Source organism: Polypterus senegalus, chromosome 9 (genome assembly GCF_016835505.1).
Source record: "Polypterus senegalus isolate Bchr_013 chromosome 9, ASM1683550v1, whole genome shotgun sequence".
Lineage (NCBI taxonomy): Eukaryota > Metazoa > Chordata > Cladistia > Polypteriformes > Polypteridae > Polypterus > Polypterus senegalus.
In genome coordinates, this window is record NC_053162.1 from 116307681 (window position 1) to 116332166 (window position 24486).

Below are 24486 nucleotides of genomic sequence, written 5' to 3' on the forward strand. Positions count from 1 at the left end.
GAAGCGATTTAAGTTGGGACGGATTTGCAAGTTTTTTTGTAGGCTCTGGTAATTCTAGTGTTAATCACCTTTTGTTTTTTGGTAATGCGATCTTTTCTGTCTTTTCTTTGATACTGTATCGACTGACATGGTAAAGTGTCACAAAAGTTTTATTCGAACAATCTCTGACTTCGTAATCCCAAACACAACTTTCCGCCCCCCTCCCCCCCTTTCATTTACCGCATCAGTCAATACCCTGCTATCAGTCTTCCGTGCTGTACTCCGCCCTCCCTCAATCGGACCGAACAGCCATTTAAAACCAAAAAGGCCTCAACCTGGCTGGGTTGCTACAATACTTTCTAATTTTACTGCTTTCATATTCTGTAACTTTCTCTGCATGTGTATCGCGCCATCGTTTTGTTTGAGCCTTTTGAATTCCACTGCTTTCATAATCTCTTGTCTGCCTTTTTTTCTCTTCAGCGCCTTTGGGTTTCTTTTCTCCGTATTGTCCTTATACACTTTATATGTGTTGAGAGCACGTGGTCTGTGTGCACTATGTGCTTTTACTGCCACTGACTGTTTTTTGATGGGTGTGCTTTTATATATCTTTTGCAAGTAGGGCGTGTCTTTCAAGAATCTCATGTTCCACGTCCCCGTGAGACGACCCTGGGACAAACACTTGGCACCAAGTCTCATGTTTACAGTCCGCGAGAGACGCTCCGTGGCAAACCTCTTTTTTCTTGCGGGTCTTTTAAATGTCATCCGAGAACTTCCGAGAAGATCACGTATCGTTGCCTTGTTTTTGCTTCCCAGGATTTCTGCTATTAATAACTCTTAAGACTGTTCCTTCTACTCTTTGCATTTAGATGATCGAATGTCTGAAAGATAATAAGAAACAGTTGACTCAGCGCTGTCATCAAAAGATATTCAAGCTGCAGGAGAATGAAATGATGGATCCTGAGTTAGATTACACCCTCATGAGGGTTTGTAAACAGATGATTAAGGTTTGTATCTACTATTGACCAATTGATGTTGCCAAATGTATAATGTAATTTCTAAGAATAATGCACTATGCCCTGTGATTAACTGATGTTGTATTCAGTGTTATCATCTGTCTGTTGCTATAACTGTAGACATAAAACTCTCAAAGCCTAAACCAGGACAAACTGTTCTGAAAGTGGCAGTGTCTCCATTTAAAAACAAAAAACAAAGTGACATACGTTAAAACTTTAATTCTGATAAAGATTACTAAACTTAATAAATTTAAAAGTGAATATCAAAGATACTTGATTGATTATCATGACAAGACAGTCTTGTATATTTTGACAGGTTTTGAAAATCTCTGTTTTAACTCATGCCATTTCTAATGATGTGTTCTGGTATATACTGTTGCCTTCAGCGGTTTTGTCCCGAATCAGACTCTAAGAACATGCTGCAGTGTCTTAAACAGAATAAAAACAGTGAGCTGATGGATCCAAAGTGTAAACAAATGATCACCAAACGCCAAATCACCCAGAGCAGTGGTAATGTATATCAGTTTTCTGTATAGAATTAACCTATGTTAAGACAGAAATATTTATTATTTTTTCTAATTTTTAAGGTGTCAAGTGACAAAGAATTTCTATCATAAATTAAGGTTACGTTAGTGTTCTTGTTTATACAACAGTCTTAAAATGCTTTGCCTTTCTGAGAAGAGACAATTACATTAGTTTACATTGCTGTTGTCAGTCATTGGGGACCTGAAAACATAAAAACATTTTTAAAGTAAGTTACTTGTTAAGTAAGAATAAGATAAGAAAAACCTATTACATTTAGATGTAAATCAAAGTTTATGAATGTTTAAAAAAAATTATCTGGCATAAGAGACATTCTTTGCTTTCTTAAAATAAGAATGAGTGGCTGATCTAGACATCTCATTCAACATTAATGGTGATTAAATAAATTTTCAATTTATTAAATGTTTGTAGGAAATTATTTGGATTGTTTAAGCTTGGACCTGTACTCTCCATTTCCCTTTTCTGACTACTTTGCTGACTTATATTAATTACTATTAAGGAGAAACACATTGGTTCCCCACAATCTCAAAACAGATAAAATTAATGAGCGTGTGGACATATTCATTATGAGTATGTTAGCATCATGCTACATTAATGTTTAAATGTTTTGTGCAACAAAGTATCTGGTCGGAGGGTTACACATTATTTTGTTTTGCTAATTCTAGTTTCCGATTTTGTGTAGTTTTACAAACTTCAGTTAAATGGTTGATAGCCATTGAACTGTTTGTTCCCGAATTAGAAATGGAATATATTTGCTATGCAACAGCTGCCATCTTTGATAATGTACAATGTTCTGCTGTTCATGTGTAGCTCTAGAATTTTGGAGGATTCCACAGTCTTTTTTTGAAAACTAAAGACGCATAAAAGAAAATAAAAATGTGATCTACATAAGCTTTCATTAAGTTGTGATTTCTTTTGGATTATTCCATTATTTTTAATAGTTTTAATGCATTTATTAAAAATATTTTTAGAATTTAGCATTTAAAAACTTTGCTATAATTATTAGATTTTGGCTCTGTTGAAGTTAAACATTTTTAAAGCAGTTTCATTTTGACAAATTGTTCATTTACCGTATATTTAAAGTATTTTTGTTTGTTGTGCTTCATTGCGACCTATACCAAAGCAAACACTTCAAAAAATGGAAAAAGATATTCAAGGTCTTCTAGAACAAGCAAAGTTAGAGTTGTAGATATGAGTGATCTTAAACCCCTTAACGCGCACACGTACCGGTCCCGGGACATAACAGCGTTTTAAAAACGTTACAGTAATGTGTGCATGCCCATCTGCCATGCATCTCGACATACTACCCATCAAATGAAACTTCAAAGTCTCGTCTTACCGATGATATAAACCATTTTGACACACAACAACCACAGCACTGACACTAAAGCCTTTTTTACAGAGAAGTACATACTTTTAAGAGTTGACTTTCCCTACCTTTGAAGACCCCCTGCAAGTCAAACATCAATATTTCCGAGCAGTATTGATCCCATTCTGTCCGTAAGGCTCCAGCGAATATAATCCAGTAAAACAATTTAGGTCCAAAACACACGATATATCCTCAAAGGGACAAAAACTCCAGAAAACGTTTCATAACTTGAGACCACCTACGTAATTTTTTTTCATTTATATTGATCATATCAGACGTAATTTGTTTCTGTCGGCGATAACCATGCTACCGCATGAAACACGGAAGTGTTAGCTTCTGATCGACACCTAAGTTGGCCAATTACGACGGGTCTGGGGTTGACTGGCACCTCGTATAGCCAACGAGTGTCACAGACAGCTGAAGGATGACGTAAAACTCCAAACCCTGGTAGAATCTACCAGTTTGATTGGACACTGTGACTGACACTCAAAACTTACAGCCAATGAGCAGCCGAGCATTTTGATATGTAACTTGCCATACTAACTTGTAAACAAAGCGATCGGAGCTGCGTGAAGGTGGCATTTGTGCCAGTCTGCAGAGTTGGTGCATGGTTGTTTATTGTGATTTCGCCAAGTTTTTTCGCATGTTAAATATGAATAAAGGTACCGAAAAACGTAAATAAACGCTCGATTAAATAATAGATGCATGTATGCGTTGTGAAAGTATTCAACCGCCCAGGGCGTCTAATGGCAGAGAGCGACATGTGCCACGCCCTTGTGCTTTCTGCTTGCTAGTGATTGCTGCCATCAAGTGGCACATGGAAAACGCTGAGCTGTGTTGTAACAGTTTGTAAAAGAAATGTATATAGTTTGTGTGCATTTTATAAAAAAAGTAAAAATATAAATATATTTTTGGCCCATAAGACTTGTATTGACTATTTTACATAGAAATGTGTATTTTTTATTGTTTTTATTATTTTTATAACTAATAGAGTGACACTGTATGTAGATATAGATTCCTTTAGGTGTAAGCTTTCAGTAGAGCCCTCATTGATATATGTGGGTTGAAGCATTCAAAAGTTATTACACTTTTCCATATGTTCCAAAATGTGGATAATGGTCCCTCTAAAAAGCCCCTGGGCATGCCCACATAAAACTGGTGTAAAAATGTCATTTTACAGGTATTCTTTTCAAATTTGAAATGTGAGTAGTCAACAAGTTATTCTGTTGGTAAATAGTGTGTTTCTGTCCCCACCTACCTACTGGAGCTTTATTTTCCTTTATTTTCATAAAAAAACTTAGGCGAGAACAAAAACATTCATTTTTTTTGTGAGTTCTAATGTGCATAACTTTTGATCAGTCACACCTACAGTGATTCTGACTACTAAGGGTAGAGAATGTTACCTTTATAAAGAGACCAAACATGTGTTTAAACTCCAGATAGTTCAATAACAGCAATGATTCTAATTTGGAGAGGTCGAATTACAAGCGATTTAGCAAAAATGACCCCGCTTGATAAGGGGTTGTCATTTCTTCCCTCTCTTAGAGAGAAATAGAGAGCTACAGTAGATTACAGTTTTCTCCAAATTACAATAAGTATAACTAAAATTATTTCAAAGTTCTAAGACTAGTGTCTTCAGATGGTAATAAATAAGTCATTCACTCCAAGAAATTATAGCTCCTACAGAGTACTTCTGTATGTTTTACATGCTATTATAAACTTAATCACTTAAACTATCTGGACATTCTCAGATTGTTGCACTTGTATGGCAAGACTACAGTCTTTGTCATTTAGAGATTTAAGAAAAGTAAAGGAAAATACACACGTTAACAGCAAAAAAGATTACTGAACAAGTGTTTTTTTCGAAGGACCATCACTTGCTCTTTACATATACTGTAACTAAGAACAAATTTTCTCTTAGATAGTGGTAATGAGCTGCAGAGTTTGTTGTTTGCCCACTACTGTCAGTTTCTCAGTTATTTGATTGCTTTCTGTGCCTTCAGTCCTGTTGTAAATTTTGAATGTTTAAAGTGCTTTGAACATGAAGAATAGGCCATCTAAATAAATTATTAGTGTTACATTTTCATTTAAAATGTTGGTTGTGCATTTATATAGTAGTGTTTCTATAATTGTGTAGTTTGTTTCTGCATATGAAATAAAATTAAAAACTACATAGAATTTCCTGACAAACTAGGAAAAAATATCTTATAAAAGAGTACAATGTTTTATTTTTGTGGTATCTAAAGGTGTATGGATTATATTATATTATATACCCAAGACACTTTGAACTTATTTAGGAAATATTTTCCTGGAAATTCACGGTACAGCCGGTTTTCGTGAACATTTTTTGTTTTACCAAGCACCCCATGGTGCTTTATAAAGTCAGTGTGCCATCACAGAGCTATAGCAGCCATGCACAGAATTTTCACCATTGCCTACTGTAAGATTGTTCCTGACTTGACCATCACTGGGTCATAAGCACACAAGAAAAATAAATTCAGTTTCAGCTATTGAGATGCACTGCAACCAAAGCCTATTTTTTCTCTAACAGCACTCATTTTCCACCCAGTTATTTTAACCTCCAAGGCTCTTTGATTGCTGTATTTATATCGTCATTGAACTTAACACTAGAATTTCCAAAGCCTACAAGAAAACTTGTAAATCCGGCCCATCTTAAATCCCTTCACACCTCTCCATCAGCATCTTTTGTCTTGTAAATTTGTTGATAGCCGCAAACAGCCTGCTATACCATCACCCCACTGCTGCAGAAAGGGCAAGAACTTCTCCCAGTTCCAGCCTTGATTATCTTGGAGTGAAGTGCTATAGTTTTAGGGACATAATAGATCTTTATTTGTAATACATACATTTCATGTGTGTTCCGTGTCTACAACTATGTACGTAAACACATTGGGCATGAGTTCGATCCTGGGTGCCGGGCAAATTTACCGTTCTGAGTAGTGAGCTGTGCTTGTTGTTAATATTATATATTAAAAACATACATTTGATTTGCGTCTGTTATAGCCAATGTATATTTGTAGTACTTGTAAAAGTTAGCGTTTTTTTCACTTATTCTCAGTCGCGATCACGATAGTGTTCCTGCTCACGCTGAATTAGTATTCACCTTATGGTCCATGATGTCAAAGCTGCACTGACAAAAAAAACGAGACATTGATGCATATGATATCTGGAATAATTCATTTTATGACCTGTATAGTACATTTTGGAAAAATTGTGCCACTGATGCAATATTATTCATATTCATAACTTCTTGCAGTTGTAATCAGTGACTGTGGTTTTTTTGTTTGTTTTTTTATCTTGCATAATCTCCACATTTTGGTTCATGGTGGTGTTTCTTTTGTACTCCAGGACATGCAGAGTAAAGAATAGTACAGAGAGGTCAGTTCCATGCTATACCATCCTTCCTACATTTATGACGTGTGTACCTGTTGCAATGTACACACTTCTCTCTTTGCTGAAGTTCCTGTTACTTTGAAGGAGCACCTGACACTGACTGAGTTTGCTTTCCTGGGGGAAGTGGTGGTCTTGGAACAGAAGCTTGTCTGTTGCATCCTCTTTTTCTTTTTCCATTGCCTTTTCTTGTAAGTTCCTGTGCAAGGTGACCAAAGAACACTCCTTTTCTCGGTGGACCCGTGGATGCCTTGTATAGTACATGTGCATTCATTGCCGCCAGGTCAAGCATGTTGTAGCATGCAGCAACTAGCCACCTGCGTGTTCCTGCTCGCACTAAATAAGCTTACGCCTTCTGGTCTATGATGTCAACGCAGCACCAGGCAAAAACCGAAAGAGACAAATATATGTGACATTTTGAAGAAATCATTTGATGACCTGAATAGTTCCAATCAGAAAACATCATCACACTAATGCAATATTATTTGAAAACCGCGTCAGATCTAGAGCTATAAATTTCGGCTGACGCGTGATTGTGACTGAGAGAATAACGTTTAGAAGTACCAAAAACTTGGCCATGTGTCAAAACAGCAATTTTTATTTCTTGAATATCTCAAAACCACACAAGCAATGCTCTCTTTTTTTGACAGCCCCCAGCCATGACTCCCTGCGAAGACAAGAAAAAATTCTCAAAAAGCCCTTGAATTGATGTAAGAAATCTTGGGAAGGGCAATTCAGACACAGAGCCCATTCCGGGTTGGTTGTGTATGTAACAGGTGTCAAAAATTTGTTAAATTCAATACACAAAGCAGAACAGAAATGATTCTCTTCATAGAGCTAGATGGCCAATCCATCATTGCCACCTCAGAAATACAATAATACAAACTACTTGGTACTTAGCACTTCTAACTATGCGCAGATGCAGAGCTCCACAACATCTTTCAAAGCAAAATGTAAGAATAGATTATTCTGCTCATTAAATGCAGAACTATCACATGGAATGATAATTTGTTCAAATTCATCAAAAATAAAGTACAAACTAATTAACATAAGTGAAAAACGACAATATATAATTATCAGCTAATTGTAGAACCACGACTAGATTGTAGAAACTGAATTACACAAGCCAGACGCAGTCTTGAAGACCTCTGGCAATAAACTGCCCTAATATTGGCCATTCTCCTGCTGAATCAGTGCTGGGCTGGCCAATCTGTTGAAAAATTCTGCAATCTGTTGCAACAGGGTTAATTCATCACTAGCCTCCAAAAAACCTGAACCTTGGGAGAAGATTTGTTTTCTGGCAAAACATCAACCCGAATATTTCCATGATTTCGACAAACTCGAGGCAAAGAGAATTCAGCTGACTTTGCTCATTACTAGTGCAAATGATAACAAGTGCAAGCTTGGATAAAAGCTAGAAAAACAAGAGTAAGGCTGTCAAACTTACTTGGCCTTGGTTAAAGGCAAATTTTGTAATAATGTTAAAATCAGTTTCTTAGTGAAGAGATCAATGAAATAAGTTAGGAAGCAATGTAGATTATAGTAATACTTTGGGACCTTCCAATCTCAAGCATAAATACTTACAAAAAATTAAGTAAAAAAGTATTGTTGATCTTTGTTGGACTAAGTGGCTTCTTAGAGGACCTAGTAAGACGGTTCATTTCAACACAAGCAAATAACAGATAGAAAACATAAACCCCATAGGAAGTTGCAACAGCAATCATACAGCGCAAAACACTATAATAAAAATAAAAACAGTTTAGGTGAGTGTAATGTGCAAACCGCATACTACTAGCACCACCGCAGTAAAGGGGCTATGAGTTTGTATATTCTAGGGTGTCATGATGGCTGAATGTCATTTATTGGCTTGAAATGCTATTTATCTTCTTTCCATAAGATGGAGTAGAAAGCAGAGGGTATTCCAGGAAGTGTACTTAGCGAGTAAGCCTTCTTTAAACTGAGATGCCTGGTTTCAGCTCTACCAATTAGGTTTCACTTGGTCATCTCAGCCTGCTTTATACTAAGCTAAAGATGTTGTGTTTATAATTATATTACATAATGGTAAGGCATTATAACCTAAATGATGCATTGAAGATCAAAAGACTTTTATTTATTATTTACCACATTTTCTCTTTATCAGTGACATAATTATTTAACATTCATCTCATACATTTATTTAAAAAAAAATCTGACAAATTTAAGTTTTGTTAAGCTATATTGTCAATTGAAAATGACCAGAATTAGTACTATATCACATTTAAATTTTTACGCCATTTGTTGCCGTTGTTGTTTTTTTGTCTTCCAGAGACAAAACTAAAAGATAACAGTAATAAAAAGTAGGTTAAAAAGGTGTGTTCCATAATATTAAAATCGTCAGTTATAAAATGTACCTATTTGAAATCGTTAAACCTCTAACCATGACTGCAATTATTACTTTTCAAATAGCATTCTTTTAAGTTACATCCTTTTAATATACTTTAAGCCAGGGGTGTCCAAATTTTTTTTCAAGGAGGGCCAGGTTTGATAATGCCCGAGATGACATTATTTTCAACGATAAAAGATGCATATGGATATTCTGTTATTTAATGTTGTCATTTTCACACAGCAAAAGAAAAAAATATGCAAATATAAGCATTTAGATATACAGATCACAGCATACAAGTTATCTGAATTTCTAGCAGAAATTGAAAACATTCAGAAACTCTGTAAAATACAGCTGTGTCTAATTCTGATAACAGAGCGACAGGTAAGATATTGACACTAATGCAAGGGTGAAACTGAGATCTGGATTTCAGTACACAGGCCAGGTCTGGTCCGAGAGCAGTAGTAGACATGAGCACAAGCAGCCTACTATTCAATCCACCCCCCACCGCCGTAGAAATGGCAAAAAGCTCTCCAAGCTGAAGCCTTGTTTATCTGGGAGTGAGGTACCAGGAGTTTTATAGCGTAAATAATATCGTTATTTGGAACACTTGCATTTCATGTGTGTTCGGTGTTTACAGAAATCGATGCAAGTGCGCATACCTAAAAGACAAACTTGTTTTCATGTTTTAGTACTAAAGACAAAATTTTGAGATGAAGTGCATAATGTGTGAAGACTAAAGTCCAAATATCAAGTAAGCACTTTCAGAAAAGGTACAAGTATAACAAAACAAGTGTTTTTTTCAAGACTATAACTGAAGAAAAATAAATCGGTTTAATGTACTTTTTTGTTATGAAAGAACTGCACACTCTTAATCAAGAGGTCATGGGTTCAAGCCTTGCCGCATAACAAGGCATTTATATGTTACTTATATAAAAGCCAGATCGAATGTTATTTACCTTGATTTATTTACTTATCTTCCTACATTGTAAAGTCACAAGTAGACTGCAGAGCTTCCTCTGTTTGATCATCATGGGCATGCTCACAAAGAACATGTGTACTGAAGTGACTTCAGCTGCAGGTGGAAGTTCCACGCATGCTGCTGTTAGTTCTGCCTTTGTCCAGAAACTGTTTCATATGCTTTATGACCTTAGTCTCAGAAAGTCTTTCTCCCGTGGGGCGACTGGGATCTTTTCCTGAATAAGATCAAATACAGTTGCATTGGGTGCTACAGGAGCTTCCACCTGCAGCTATAGTCATTTCAGTACACATGTACTTTGTGAGCACGCCTTTGTCGATCAAACGCAGGAAACTCTGCAGTTTACTTGTGACTTTATGCTGTAGGAAGATACGTAAATAAATCAAGGTAAAAACATTCGATCTAGCTTTTATAAAAGTAGCATATAAATGTTTTTCTATAAAGACCATCACAAAACATAATCACAAATTGGAGTTTGCACAATACCTTGGCGAGCTCTGTAAGCCCTGCTTTTTCTTTGAAGGACAAGTGTGGGGCAGACTGACTGGCAGGATGACACCGAACCTCTTGCTGCATCCAAACGGTGCCTTTCATCTTTACGCCTGGTGCAGCTGCGTTGTTCTTGTATGTGAGTCGATTTTTCTTAAAGGGAGTGCTTCTGTTCTCTTTCTCCGATGTAGAACCCTCATCCTTGTTCACCTCTGTTATAGCACGTCTTTATTTGAAAACAGCAATGTCAGATCAGGGGAAGCATGAATGCAACTGAGAGAATAAAAAAAAAACAAAAAAAAAACCCGCTAACCTTTACAAATACCATACATTTACACCGGCTGTTACAGACTCAAATCTAATGTATATTTTTATTGTATAATAGTAACAATAAGAACAGCTAAATACTCAAAACGAACCCGCAACCTGTTGATTATGAGTCGGCAGTTCTTACCGCTGTACTACCAAAGAAGTCGTGACAATGAAGTACACTGTCCCCTAACAGTAACAAACTATGGTCTCCAAATCAAGTAGTTTTCAAGAAGGGAGACCAAATGGATCCTAGTATTGTCAGAACACTTAGTCTAACTTCTGTGCCTTGCAAAAGTGTGGAAAATATAATAAGAAATAAATTATAAAAATACTGTACTTACATGAAAATAATATTCTAAATAGCAGCCAGCATGCATTTTTGAGAGGAAGGTCCTGTTAAACCAATCTTTTAGGTTTGTTCGAAAGAAGCAACCGGAATAGTTGACAAAAACAAAGCATACAGCATAATTCACATTGACTTTCAAAAATCATTTAATACATTCCTGCACCAAAGATTCATTCTGAAACTAGAAAGTATACTCCTCAGAAGTAACCTGCAAAACTGGATCTTAAGTAGAGTACACCACATGGACCATTACTTTTTATGATTTATATTAAAGATGTTGATTCTGGTATAGTTGGTAAACTTGTTAAATTTGCAGATGACACTAAAATTGGAGGGAGGACAGACACTGAGGAGGTAGCAAAAGGAGTTCAAAATGATCTGGACAACCTTCAGAACTGGGTGAACATCTGGAGCATGCAGTTTAATGTAGAAAAGTGCAAAGTGCTACATGTGGGCAAAAGGAACATAAATTATAAATACAAAATGGGGGAAGTACTATCATACAGGAAGAAACCTCTGAAAAGGATTTAGGGGTATATGTTGAAGGAACATTTTAATCAACTACACAGTGCCCAGAAGTGATTGAAAAGACAAAATGTTAAGTTATATCATAAAAACTGTCGAATTTAAGTCAAGGAATGTTATGCTCAAGCTATATGATGCACACATAAGACCACATCTGGAGTTTTGTGTGCAGTTCTGATCACCTCAATTCAAGAAAGACTTAGTAGCACTTGAAGTTGTTCAGAGGAGAAGGATTACAACCAGGTGCATTCCAGGTCTTAAGAGAATTAAATCTGTTTAGTCTCTGGCAGAGTAGACTGCGTCGGAATCCAGCAGTATTCTTTCATCTTAAGCATGAATCATATACTCGAGGACATCAGTGTAAATTAAGAAGTGCATTTCAAACTGCAGGCAAAGAGTTTTGGGACTCTAGAAAAAACGGCAGAGATATGTAGTTAAAGCAGAAACCCTGACAACCTTTAAAAATATCTGGATGAGATGTTTGGACAGCCTAGCTATTATCTAAACAAACTGTCTTGACATACCTGAATGGTCTGTTTTCGTTTGTCAGATTTCTTATGTTCTAGTCAAAATTTCACAGCACTGTACATCAGTGCAGGCTGTATGGTTTAAAACACACTGGAGACATCAGAAAAGTATTCTCACAGTACCTTCTGTTGTCCAAGTAGTAGTAGGCTGTATATAAGTTAGCATCTTTTACTATAGTGTGATCCTGGCAGGCAAAGTGTGTTTGACCAGGGGTCCCAGGTAAGCCAAGAATAGATTCCATCCAACATTAATTGTCATGTAAGGATTCCAGTTTTTCTTTCTTGGTTTCTGAGTCATGTTTTACACATTACTCCTCAGTAAGTGTTATTGACTAGCTATTGTTTCTTTCATATATGCCTTTGCAAACATTTCACATCAGCAAATGCTGCAAACCTGGAAAAGTTTTTTGACTCGTCAAATATGAAATGCCATTTAGAATATTCTGAATAATCTTGGTGATCACAAGTTGAAGTGGCAGTGATATAAAAATGTTTTGTTTTTTTCTCAAACAGTATTTCTCCATTACAAGTTATGACATGTCCGTGAATACATTTAGCATATATTAATCACTAGCAGAATAGCCGCGCTTCGCAGCAGAGAAGTTAAAGAAGGAACGAAAAAGAAAAGGAAAAATTTTAAAAACAACGTAACATGGTTGTTAATGTAATTGTTTTGTCATTGATATGAGTGTTGTTCTCATATCTATCTATATATATATCTCTATCTATCTATCTATATATATGTTCTCCTATCTATCAATCTATATATATATATATATATATATATATATATATATATATATATATATATATATATATATATATATATACCCGCTTCATGGAGAAGTAGTGTGTTAAAGAAGGAAAGAGAAAGTAAAGGAAACATTTTGAAAATAACGTAACATGATTGTCAATGTAATTGTTTTGTCACTGTTATGAGTGTTGCTGTGAGATATATATATATATATATATATATATATATATAGCAAAATACCCGTGCTTCGCAGCAATGTCATGTGTTAAAGAAGTTATGAAAAAGAAAAGGAAACATTTTAAAAATAATGTAACATGATTGTCAAAGTAATTGTTTTGTGTATTTGGCGGCAGCGTCACAAAGTTGTTTTCGGTAGCTGCATCAGAAAATGTACCACGACGTCTGACACACCTCCTTTTTACTGTTTTCTCACAGCTTGGATTGCTGCTGTCATATATATATACACACACACACACACACATACATACATACATACATACATACATACATACATACATACATACATACATACATACATACATACATACATATATATATATATATATATATATATATATATATATATATATATATATATATATATATATACACATACATATCTTAATATCTACATATCTATATACATATATACATCATATATACACACATACATACACACACACAAATTATATATATATATGTGTGTGTGTGTGTGTGTATATATATATATATATATATATATATATATATATACACATACATATACTTGTGTGTATGTTTGTATGTGTCTATATGTGTGTGTATAGGTTTGGTCACTGAGTGCAAGGGAAAAATAATAAATTATAGTCTATAAGTTATTAAACAGTAAAACATTAACGTTTTAAGAAGTACAGGTACATTGAAATTACATTTTCTATGTGAGCGTTCAAATTTGTGCCTCTGGTAATGTGCCTTACCGGCATTTAAAGAAAATTAGTTTTGTGTCCTCTGCAGTGTTAAGAGAGAAAGGCTTTGGTTTGGGATAAAAGGAAAAAGGTGTAAAGAAAGGAAAGTTGCCTTTTTCTTTTATATAGTATAGAGAGATGTGTTCGCTGACGCTATGATCGCCTTTTGGGGACAGTCGCGTGGGTCTTGTGTAGACTGGTGAGACGTCCCGCCATTAATCGGCTGTGATGGCACTGTCAGTCCTCCACTCCTGTGCGTGTCTTCATAATCCGAGCTGAGGACCTCATAATCGTATACGTGCAAAAGAAAGTGTGAATCGCCTTAATATTATTTTGCCGTGGTGTAGAAAAGGGGTCCCGTGTTTGCACTTGTCTGGGCTATAGCGCGGGGAGGATGAAAAAATTAAAAGTGCTCACTTTGACTTAAGGCAGAAGCGCAGTCAGCGTCTCAAAGGCCGGCACAGCTATGCACGCTGCTGGCTGCTCGACTTTTGCTGGGCAGGAGACTCCAGTTTTTGCAGACACGTTCATGATATCAAAAGTCTCAGCGCTTTTTATATATATATAGCAAAATACCCGCGCCTACGCAGCGGAGAAGTAGTGTGTTAAAGAAGTAATGAAAAGAAAAGGAAACATTTTAATAATAACGTAACATGATTGACATTGTCATGAGTGTTGCTGTCATATATATGCCTGCCTAAATAAGTCACCCTCGCTTTGCTCTTACTTTTTACCGCTCATTTAATCATGGCTAGTGGCGGAAAAATTATAAAATGGAAGGAGGATGGCTTTACCAAAACAATTATTGATGGCGAATCGATTATTCATAAAGCTTGAATTGGTGATCTGTTTTTCTGTGTTAACCTCATATTTTTTCATACTTCTTCTCAAACTAAGGTGGTGCGAGGGTAAAATGAATCGGGATGCGCTGATCAATGTAATCGGTGTACCAGGAAATCATGCATTGACAAAAGCTCCCCTTTGCTTGTAATGCAAAGTGTGATTAAATGCATTATTTTTAACGCGTTATGGAGCACATGCATCAAGCTTCTCAGCTGTGCTTGTGCTAAGAAAAGGAAAGATTTTAAAAATAACGTAACACGATTGTCAATGTGACCTTTTGTAAGTAGTGCCTGGAGGATTCAGTGTGGAGAAACTCTAGAGACAGCGTGTGTATTAACTTGTGGATTTTTCTGTGAGTATTTGGTGGCAGTCTGACGAAGTTGCTTCGGAAGACGGCGTTAGCCGCGGAGCTCAGCTCAGAGCGAAATGAGATGAATGGGAGGGGAGATGATGACGTGACTCCCCACCCGCCTTAACTGTCAATCCCCCACAAACACAGTCTCTCGGAATTTGCATAAGCACACCCCTTCACCTACAATTTTAACTTAGTTACAAAGTGATCAAAACTCGCTTATATCCCGCGCCCTCTCATTAAACTTGTATCCCGCATTACCTGTGGGCATGTGAAACGCCAGCGGTAGCCTGTCTATGAACTTAATTTAAAGTTTAAGTTTACACCTTGCTTTCTTTCCGAGGCAGCAGCACTCATGAATATGGTAGTATGTGTCACTCGCTCGCTTCTTATTGTTTCGCTGCCTTCTCAATTATATAATGCATGTTTTCTTAAGCGCTTTTTGGAGGTCTTCCTGGTTTTCTACGCACTGCGTTGACAGTCAGTTCACGTGATTACGTGGGAGGCGTGATGATGTCACACGAAACTCCGCCCCCCACGTCTTTCCAGCTAAACTATTACAGTTAATGGAGAAAAATACCTTCCAGTTATGACCATTAGGCGTAGAATTTCGAAATGAAATCTGCCCAACTTTTGTAAGTAAGCTGTAAGGAATGAGCCTGCCAAATTTCAGCCTTCTACCTACACGGGAAGTTGGAGAATTAGTAGTGAGTGAGTGAGTGAGGGCTTTGCCTTTTATTAGTATAGATAAGAGAACTTACTATACAGGTGCATCTCATTAAATTAGAATATCATTAAAAAGTGAATTTATTTCAGTAATTCAATTAAAAAAGTGAAACTGCTATATAGATTCCGTACACATAGTGATATATTTTAAGCACTAGAGGGCTTTGCCCCCCTGTTCACCTTGCTCGCCAACCTCCTGGCCAGCCTCTTTGCGGTTCTGCCACTCGCGTATGGGGATGTGAATGTACAATTTAAACAGATTTTAATTTTCATGTGAAGTGTTACATTTGCATCCACACAACGTATAACTGCCCGTAACTGCATTTCGCTTCTTTCTCTCTATTAAATAAAAATGACTTTTTCGAATGTTTGGCTCAGAGATTTATGTTCTATTCTAATGGGAAACTAACATTTTAATACGAATGGTATATCACCTTTGTTGTCTAATGTTATCCGTTGAAGATGTACTACATTAACTTTCTTGGATACATCCTTCTTTCTACAGTAATTTGTGTGGCAGAAGACCGGACGGTGTTAACGGTTGTAGATATTCTTTGTGCTATTGTTAGCTGTTGATTTCATCTTCCACACGATCACCACCAACTGTTTCAGGATAGTCTATTGATACGCATTTAACCATTTTGACATGTTACCAATCGACATTTTGGGTGTAAATTCATTTGTCTTCCTCGTTTCTAGGTGTCCTCTTTTCTTCTCATTCGCAAGACTGAGAGGTGAGAGGACTGTGGTCTTGTTTTAAAATGGTTGTAACTAGGGTGTGACTTGAAAAAATCTAATGGGTTAAGTCACCGTCTTGCTGGACTTGCTTCCAGATGTTGTAAGCATGACGTGACTTGAAAGAATCTCATGTTAATAAGTCTATATCTCACAGGACTTCATTCCAAAAAGTCTCTTCAAAAAATTACGCCTCGTTATAGGATTAAAAGTCTTCCAAGATTTTTTTTATTATAATAGAGAGATTTTTTTCTTTTTATTTTGCTGATTATGGGTTACAGGTGATGAAAACTGAAATTTCAGTATCTCAGAAAATTACAATATATTACATAAGACCAATAATAAAAAAAAAAAAAAAATTTATATAGAAATGTTGGCCTAATGAAAATGATGTCCATTTACACGCTCAATACTTATGGAGGCTCAGGACGCTTTAATGTCAGCTTTCAGCTTGTCTGCATTGTTGAGTCTGGTGTCTCATCTTCCTCTTACAATACAGGTCAGGCAAGTTTGCTGGCCAATCAATCACAGTGATACCATGGTCATTAAACCAGGTATTGGTACTTTTGGACTTGATAAAACACAGTGGACCAACACCAGCAGATGACATGACTCCCCAAATCATCACTGACTGTGGAACCTTCACACTCGACCTCAAGCAACTTGAATTCCGTGCCTCTCCACTCTTCCTCCAGACTCTGGGACTCTGATTTTTAAATGAAATGCAAAACAGAGTAGCAGCAGTCTACTCTGTTTTCTCCTAAGCCCAGGTAAGACGCTATTGACGTTGTCTCTGGTTCAAGAGTGGCTTGACACAAGGAATGCGACAGTTGTAGTCTCTGTCCCCGATATGTCTGTGTATGGTGGCTCTTGAAGCACTGACTCCAGCTGCAGTCCACTCTTTGTGAATCTCTCCCAAATTCTTCAATGGGATGTGCTTCACAATCCTCTCAGGTAGGGGTGGGCGGTATGACCAAAATTCTATATCACGGTATTTTTCTAAATTATCCCGGTAATATAATATCCGACGGTATTTTTTTTCCCCATGCATGAGTGGATGTCAACCACATTTTCCACTGCAATTACTGGCTAAGAATAACCTATTCCACTGTCATGAGTATTGTACATTGTACAAAAAAAAACATTTGAATGTGCACACAAGTATTAATACAGTTGACAGATGCAGTCAAAATATAGAATCTTTTTATTGAACAAATTTTGGAAAAAAACAAATTTTGACAACATATTTTCAACCATACAAAGAGGCATTTAGACATCGTAAAATATCCAGAAGTGCTTGTCAAAAATTGTATTGCGCCGAATGTGTCTTAGAAAAGGAATAAATAGTAAATATTTTTTGTAAACCAACTACACTTTATGTTAATGTCTCTGTCCACTGACACGTTAAAGTGACTTTTTAAACAACTTTATCATCATTAAACTGCATAATATTTAAACTAATAAATAATAACAATAAAATAAATAATAGTATTATTACTGATAGTTGCACTATTACTTCAAGACTTCAAGCCCAGGTGCATTACACAGTATTCACCAAATTAAAATAAAATAAAACAAGTGCAACTTGGTGATGACATCTTTACCAACTGAACCATCATTTAGGCAAACTGCATTAATATGGACCTTGCTTCAAGCTAAGCTATACTGGGAAGAAAAAAACAAACTATATGTTGAGAACAAAGTCAGCATTTCCACTTTATTCTCATAGTTTACTTCATAATTAAAGTAGAATGTCGTAAACTAAACTTCTTCCTAAAATCAATGTTTAATCAATTACTTAATTTACCCCGTCATAAATTAATGCAGCACAGTAAATGCTCTGTGTTACGTTCCCCGACCCAGTGGTTAATCACTACGCTTCTTAAACTGACTTCCTCCACACTAAGAGAAGAGACAGCAATCACCATACAGAATCCATTCACTTCATGATAGTCCTGCTTTCTGAAAATTTAGAATGCTAAGATAAATACTTGATATCATTTTATGATGAAATGCATTAAAGCAGGTATTACACATGCACGGTAGTGAGGCGGAAGTGCTGCTCCCTCGCAGTAAGGGGTCCCCAGGTGTATGTTCAGTGTAGAGAACTTTATGGCAGGTGTGACGAGGCTCCAAAAAACTGGATGTATGAATGGGTATCACACAGGTTTAACTTAAATATTGTGCAAATGTTGGGTTTCTGATCTGCTGGTCAGAGACACAAACACAGAATTCAATGCATGTTTTTCTGAGCGGGCTATCATTATTGCATGCATGCTGTCTCTATCTGACGTACCAAAACCCCAGTTCATTTTTCCTTCCTTCCTTTTTCTTTCACCACATAACCAATCACCACATGATAAACGTCTTTGTGAAATTAAAACTAGTTATAAACTTAGCCCATGCAGTGTTCAGAACTTGAAAAATATCTTCGTTATACATGTTTAATTATGCCATCCATTCAGAGTTGCGCCCATCTCTGAACGAGTCGCAGCACATCGCAGGATGAATACAAGCAAAACATACACTAGCAGGGTCAATATAGTACAACAAAACCCCACATTCTACATGACTTTGAAAGAAAAACTGAAGCACGCCGAGTAAACCCACCAGAAAAACATGCAAATGCAAGGCAGGCACGCCGCCGTGCCCTCATATGATTAATGCATGCGTTAATGCATTTCACCATGCAAATTATATTAAGTATTTATCTTAGCATTCTAAATGTTCAGAGAGCAGGAAGATCATGAAGTGAATGTATTCTGTGCGGCGATCGCTGCCGGCGCCTCCTCTTAGTGCAAGAAGAAGTCAGTTTAAGAATCACTTGACACAAAGCATTTAATGTGCTATATAACTTGACGGGGTTTGAGATTTACACATCTGACCTTTTTAAAACTAAAGTTATCTCCAGGCGACGGACATGACTCCTTTTTTTCAGCAAAAGTTCATCATGTTCAACTTTACTTTTAGTACAGTTTCAGAATGCTCTCTGTCCAATTTCACCGCGCGGCACACCTATGCTACCGCCCACTATTTGGTGGTGTAGCAGTGAAAAAGAGCCCTAGTGCAACAAATCTTTGTTTAGCGGTGTAGCAGTGAAAAAGGTCCCCACTTGAACAGTTTCCTGCTGCGCCGCGTTCCGAACGTCGTTTAGGCAATTTAAACCGGTGTTGCAGTATAAGAAAAATCCATATCATAAAAAAAATAAACGGTTTTCGGTATGAACCGGTATACCGCCCAGCACTACTCTCAAGGCAATGATTATCCCTGTTGCTTGTGCACCTTTCTCTGCCATATTTTTTCCTTCCACTCAACTTTCTATTAATATGCTTGGTTACAGCACTCTGTGAACAGCTAGCTTTTTTAGCAATGACCTTTTGTGGAGAGAGTGTCAATAAATGTCTTCTGGACATCTGTCAAGTCAGTAGTCTTCCCCATGATTGGCCTACTGAACCAGACTGAGAGACCATTTAAAGGCTCAGGACACCTTTGCAGGTGTTTTAGATTAATTAGTTGAGTGAAGTGTGACACCATGATCTACAGTATTGAACTTTTTCACAATATCCTAATTTTCTGAGATACTGAATTTTGGGTTGTCATTAGCTATAAGCCATAATCAGCAAAATGAAAAGAAATAAACACTTGAAATATATCACCCTGTGTGTAATGAAAAGAAAGAAAAAAGACAATTTAAAGATAAAAACTAGTGACTGTCAACTGTGAATTTGAAAACTTTCCTTTAGCAGTTAACTTTTACCTTATTTTTTTCCTTTTGTGATTCATTTATAAACATTTACCTTTTACTTCTTCAGATTATCGCCTAAATCCAGTGCTTCGAAAAGCCTGTAAGGCAGATATTCCAAAGTTTTGTGAGAGCATTCTCATCAAAGCCAAAGATGACAGTGAGCTTGAGGGACAAGTCATCTCTTGTCTAAAACTTAAATATGCAGATCAGGTAGGTATAGTTTTAAAAGTGATATAAATGTTTTTTGTTGCATCTCATACATTTAAACTTAACCATCTCTTCTAGCGTCTTTCTCCAGATTGTGAAGACCAGATCCGAGTAATTCTTCAGGAATCTGCACTTGACTATAGGCTAGACCCCCAGCTTCAGCTGCATTGTTCTGATGAGGTAAATCCTAATTTAACATGCCTTTGACTTAAAATGTATTGTGAGAAAGGGTATACTTTTAAACATGCTTTTGAATATTTTTTTCTAATATACAAACTGAAACTAGGTATTTTGTGTATAAGAAAAAATACATTTGAGAAACAATTCAAATTTTGGTTCCATCTGCTGAAAGTGACTTCAGAAATGGATGTATTATCTGAGTACTTTTGAGCAGATGGTCACTGTACTAAGTCAGAGTTAGAAAAAAGCTTGCTAAAAACAAAGTTAGGTTTTAAAAGATTTTAAAAACACATACATTAATAATTTTCTTGCAGTGGGAAAATATTGCAGACAGTATAGTTTTTCATATGATCAGTACTAAGCACAACTTGTGGCTTAAGGAATGTAAAGAGCTTAATACTCAACGAGAGCACAGCCTGTGGAGTCCACCTGTTCCCACCTTAAAACAGTTTAAATGGATTTTAAGAAATCTGTGTCTCTGCATCTTGTGGTGTTGTTTTTGTCTTAGTAATTTTGAAAGATGTGGCTGTTTACCTGGTGATCTCTAAGTCCAGCATTCCGTAGATAGTAATTAGAAATAAGTATAGTGTTTTCACTGAGCAAAATATGAAATACCAGTTGTACTTTCTGCAATTGGAAAGTTAAAATCAAAATGAAACCGTTTTTAATTTAATCATCAAGTTTAGCTATGTAATCATTCAAGCAGTACTCATGTGATTCTGTTCTGGAACAGCTTTGAATGTTAGAATGGTAGATTGACATAACAGCAGCATAAATTCATGTACAGAAATAGTTTAAACATTAAGGGCATAACTTTCAATTAAAATACAGTTTTGAGAAGTCTGTAAACCCTTTGGACCTTTTTGGGCTCCTGCATAAATGACACCTAAAATTTAATTTGATCTTTTCTGTGCCATTAAAACTAGAATCCCTTAAGCTTGCAAAAAAACTTGTAATCCCACCCCACCTTAAATTCCTTCACACCTCTCATTCAGCGTTTTTTGTTTTGTAAATGTGTTGATCAGCACAAGCAGCCTGCTGTCACACTCCCCTTGACGGCGCTCAAATCGGGCAAATAGTTTTCCCAGCTCAAGCCAAGGCTCCTTATCTGTGTGTGATGTGCCTGGAGTTGTACAGACTAAATAATACAGTATATCGTTATTTGTAATACATGCATTTCATGTGTATACCATATCTGCAAAGATCTGGGTAAGTGTAGAATGAAAGGAAATGTGAGGCAAGAAATGCTGAACACATGCCTAAGGCAGAAACTTTTTCCATGTTATACTAATGACATGAAGTGTATAATGTGTGAAGGCTTTAGTCCAAGTATCGAATAAATTTGCGCTTTTATTCAAGAATATAACCAAAGTAAAAAAAAATGATAATTCAATTTACATGTTGCTGTCAATGAGTTACAAACCCAAGCTCAAATGTTAATCGACAGAAGCTAATACGTTTTCCTGGATGGTGTAGTGGTATGCGCTGCTGCCTTATAACCGAAAGGTTGCGAGAACAAGACCGAGTGTTTTGCATTTTGAGTAGTGAGCTGCTATTATTATTACTATAATATAATAAAAACATACATTTGATTTGAGTCTGTAATACCCGGTGTAAATTTTGGCTACTTGTAAAAGTTAACGCTATGTTTTTTTTTTATTATTCAGTTTTATTCCCTCAGTGAGTTGATGCCGTTTATCTCCATTCTTTTTACAAGAGCAGTGATGACAACAGTTGGTACTGTGATTGATTCTGCTGAAAACTATTTGTTGTACCAGCAATAAAAGATAAAATGTCCCATGACTGCTATCAGACTGGACAAAGGCTGCACCATAACAGACAGCTTCTTCACAGCGCTTTCGCTGGCTAATAGACTGCTGCACCACAGCACAACTCTGCTTGGCAACATAAAGTAAAAAGGGACTTCCACCTGCAGCTTTAATCACTTTAGTAGGCGAACAATTTGCCATACTAGTGTTTAGATCTGGCAGGGTCATGCTGACGGTGTATGTGCTGAAAAAGAAGAGGTTTGTCTGCATTTTCAGTAGCATGCATCATAATGCAGAGTAAAAAAAAAAATCAAGATTGTCTCATTACATAAAAAATTAACACAATTCTACATTTTCACATTGTCCTATATTAGTTAAATTTTTTTAATATTTGTTTTCCCTGTAGCTTCATAAAGTAATCAGGTTTTTAAAAATACAAATGCCCTCAGACCAACATCAGCATTAGTTTGTGTATGGTAGCATAAATCAGAATTAAATCAGAACTCACTATATATAGTACTAATATTATTTGGAAAGGTTTGGAGCAAATGTTATAAAGATTTGCACATATATCCATGCAGTCATTTCTGTAGGTCTAGAATTTACTGTTCCAACAGACATTGAAATCATACAGCTATTTTGTAAATAACCAGACAGTAACTTGGTACTTGCAATTTGATGTGTACTTTTTATATTAACTCTTTTAGGGTGGATGACATCCAGGGGTAGAGGGCAACAATCAGCTGTTAATAGCGACAGAACTCACTGTTACGTCACAGGCATTCCCTCTCTGCTAGGAGGAATGTTAGACTCATTGATTCGGCATCTAATCCTTGCGTGTGTGTGAGTTACGAAATGAAAAACAAAGGCAAGATGGCATCGACATCTCACGAGGGAGCAAAGATAATGCAGAAAAGAAAATACTCAACAGGCGATGTTTTGCGCATTATCGCTGAGTCGGACTCTGATTTTTCAGAATCTCATTTTGTTGACAGAGATCAGGAGATCCAGTAAGAGAGTGAGGAACTGGCATCAGGCTGCTGGTTGAGCGCATTTGCGCAGCCAACGCACTTATGACAAGGTTCGTGTGGGAGGAATACCTAGACATTGATCTGTGGGAGCCAAACTGGCTACCGGACTTCACAAAACAGCATGGCTTGCTGTTGGAATGAAAGATTACCAGCCGCTGGAGTACTTCAGGCTGCTTTCTCCTGATGCTGCTTTTCAGCTACTGTTAGACGACACAAACACGAATGCAGAGCAATTTTTTGCACTTGCACCACATTCTCATTTTTCGAAGTGGAAACCCAGAACAAAAGATAAGATGAAGGGCTTTCTGGAGGCATTAGTTCAACTCAACTGTGCTTTGTGCCCTGGTGACTTTGGACAGGTTATGCTGCGTGATAGGTACGTGCTGCTGCAAAGTTTTATTCACTTCTGTAATAACCAGAAGCAAATCCCAAGTGGTGAGCCAGGCTAAAACCCAATGTATAAAGTTCAGCCCCTGCTTGACATTGTGGAACCAACATATAAACAATTTTATCATCCAGGCTGTGATTTGTCTGTGCATGAATCTGATGAAATAAAAGGGATGCCTTTTTTTTCTGCCAATATATGCCAGACAATCCCACAAAGTATGGCATAAAGGATTTTGTACTGGCAGAAGCAAACACTGGTTTCTGCCTGAAAGTAATTACATATACATGAAAGTATTTATTTCAAAGAGAGAACTGCCCATTGACAAGTCAGGTTGTGCTGGAGCTTCTTCAGGGCTATGTACATTTGGGTCATTTTGTGTACATGGACAATTTTTACACATGCCCAAAATTTTTCATGGAGCTACATGGCAGGGTAATTGGAGCTTGTGGCACAGTGAGGATGAACAGGAGACAAAGGGCTTCACAGTTGACGCCAGACAGGTTGAAGATGAAAAGAGTTGACAATTCATTTTTTAATGCAGATGGAAAACTTGGTGGCAGTGACATAGCACGATGTCAAACAGGTGACTTGTCTCTCTACAGTACACACTAACAATATATGTGAGAAAGTGCAGCAACAGACAATTGAAAAGGAAACACCAGTGCAACACATACACTCACCTAAAGGATTATTAGGAACACCATACTAATACGGTGTTTGACCCCCTTTCGCCTTAAGAACTGCCTTAATTCTATGTGGCATTGATTCAACAAGGTGGTGAAAGCATTCTTTAGAAATGTTGGCCCATATTGATTGGATAGCATCTTGCAGTTGATGGAGATTTGTGGGATGCACATCCAGGGCACGAAGCTCCCGTTCCACCACATCCCAAAGATGCTCTATTGGGTTGAGATCTGGTGACTGTGGGGGCCATTTTAGTACAGTGAACTCATTGTCATG

At 36.8% G+C, this 24486-nt stretch overlaps 1 protein-coding gene across 1 annotated transcript in view; it reads left to right on the forward strand.

Annotated features, from left to right (window-relative positions):
* The window catches only part of glg1a (golgi glycoprotein 1a), a 247916-nt gene that overhangs the window by 203780 nt on the left and 19650 nt on the right, over positions 1-24486 (forward strand). Inside the window, exons 18-21 of the mRNA XM_039762406.1 lie at positions 846-983; positions 1379-1502; positions 20019-20161; positions 20237-20338. Of these exons, the coding sequence (XP_039618340.1) occupies positions 846-983; positions 1379-1502; positions 20019-20161; positions 20237-20338 (507 nt within the window). The remainder of the gene's footprint in view (positions 1-845; positions 984-1378; positions 1503-20018; positions 20162-20236; positions 20339-24486) is intronic.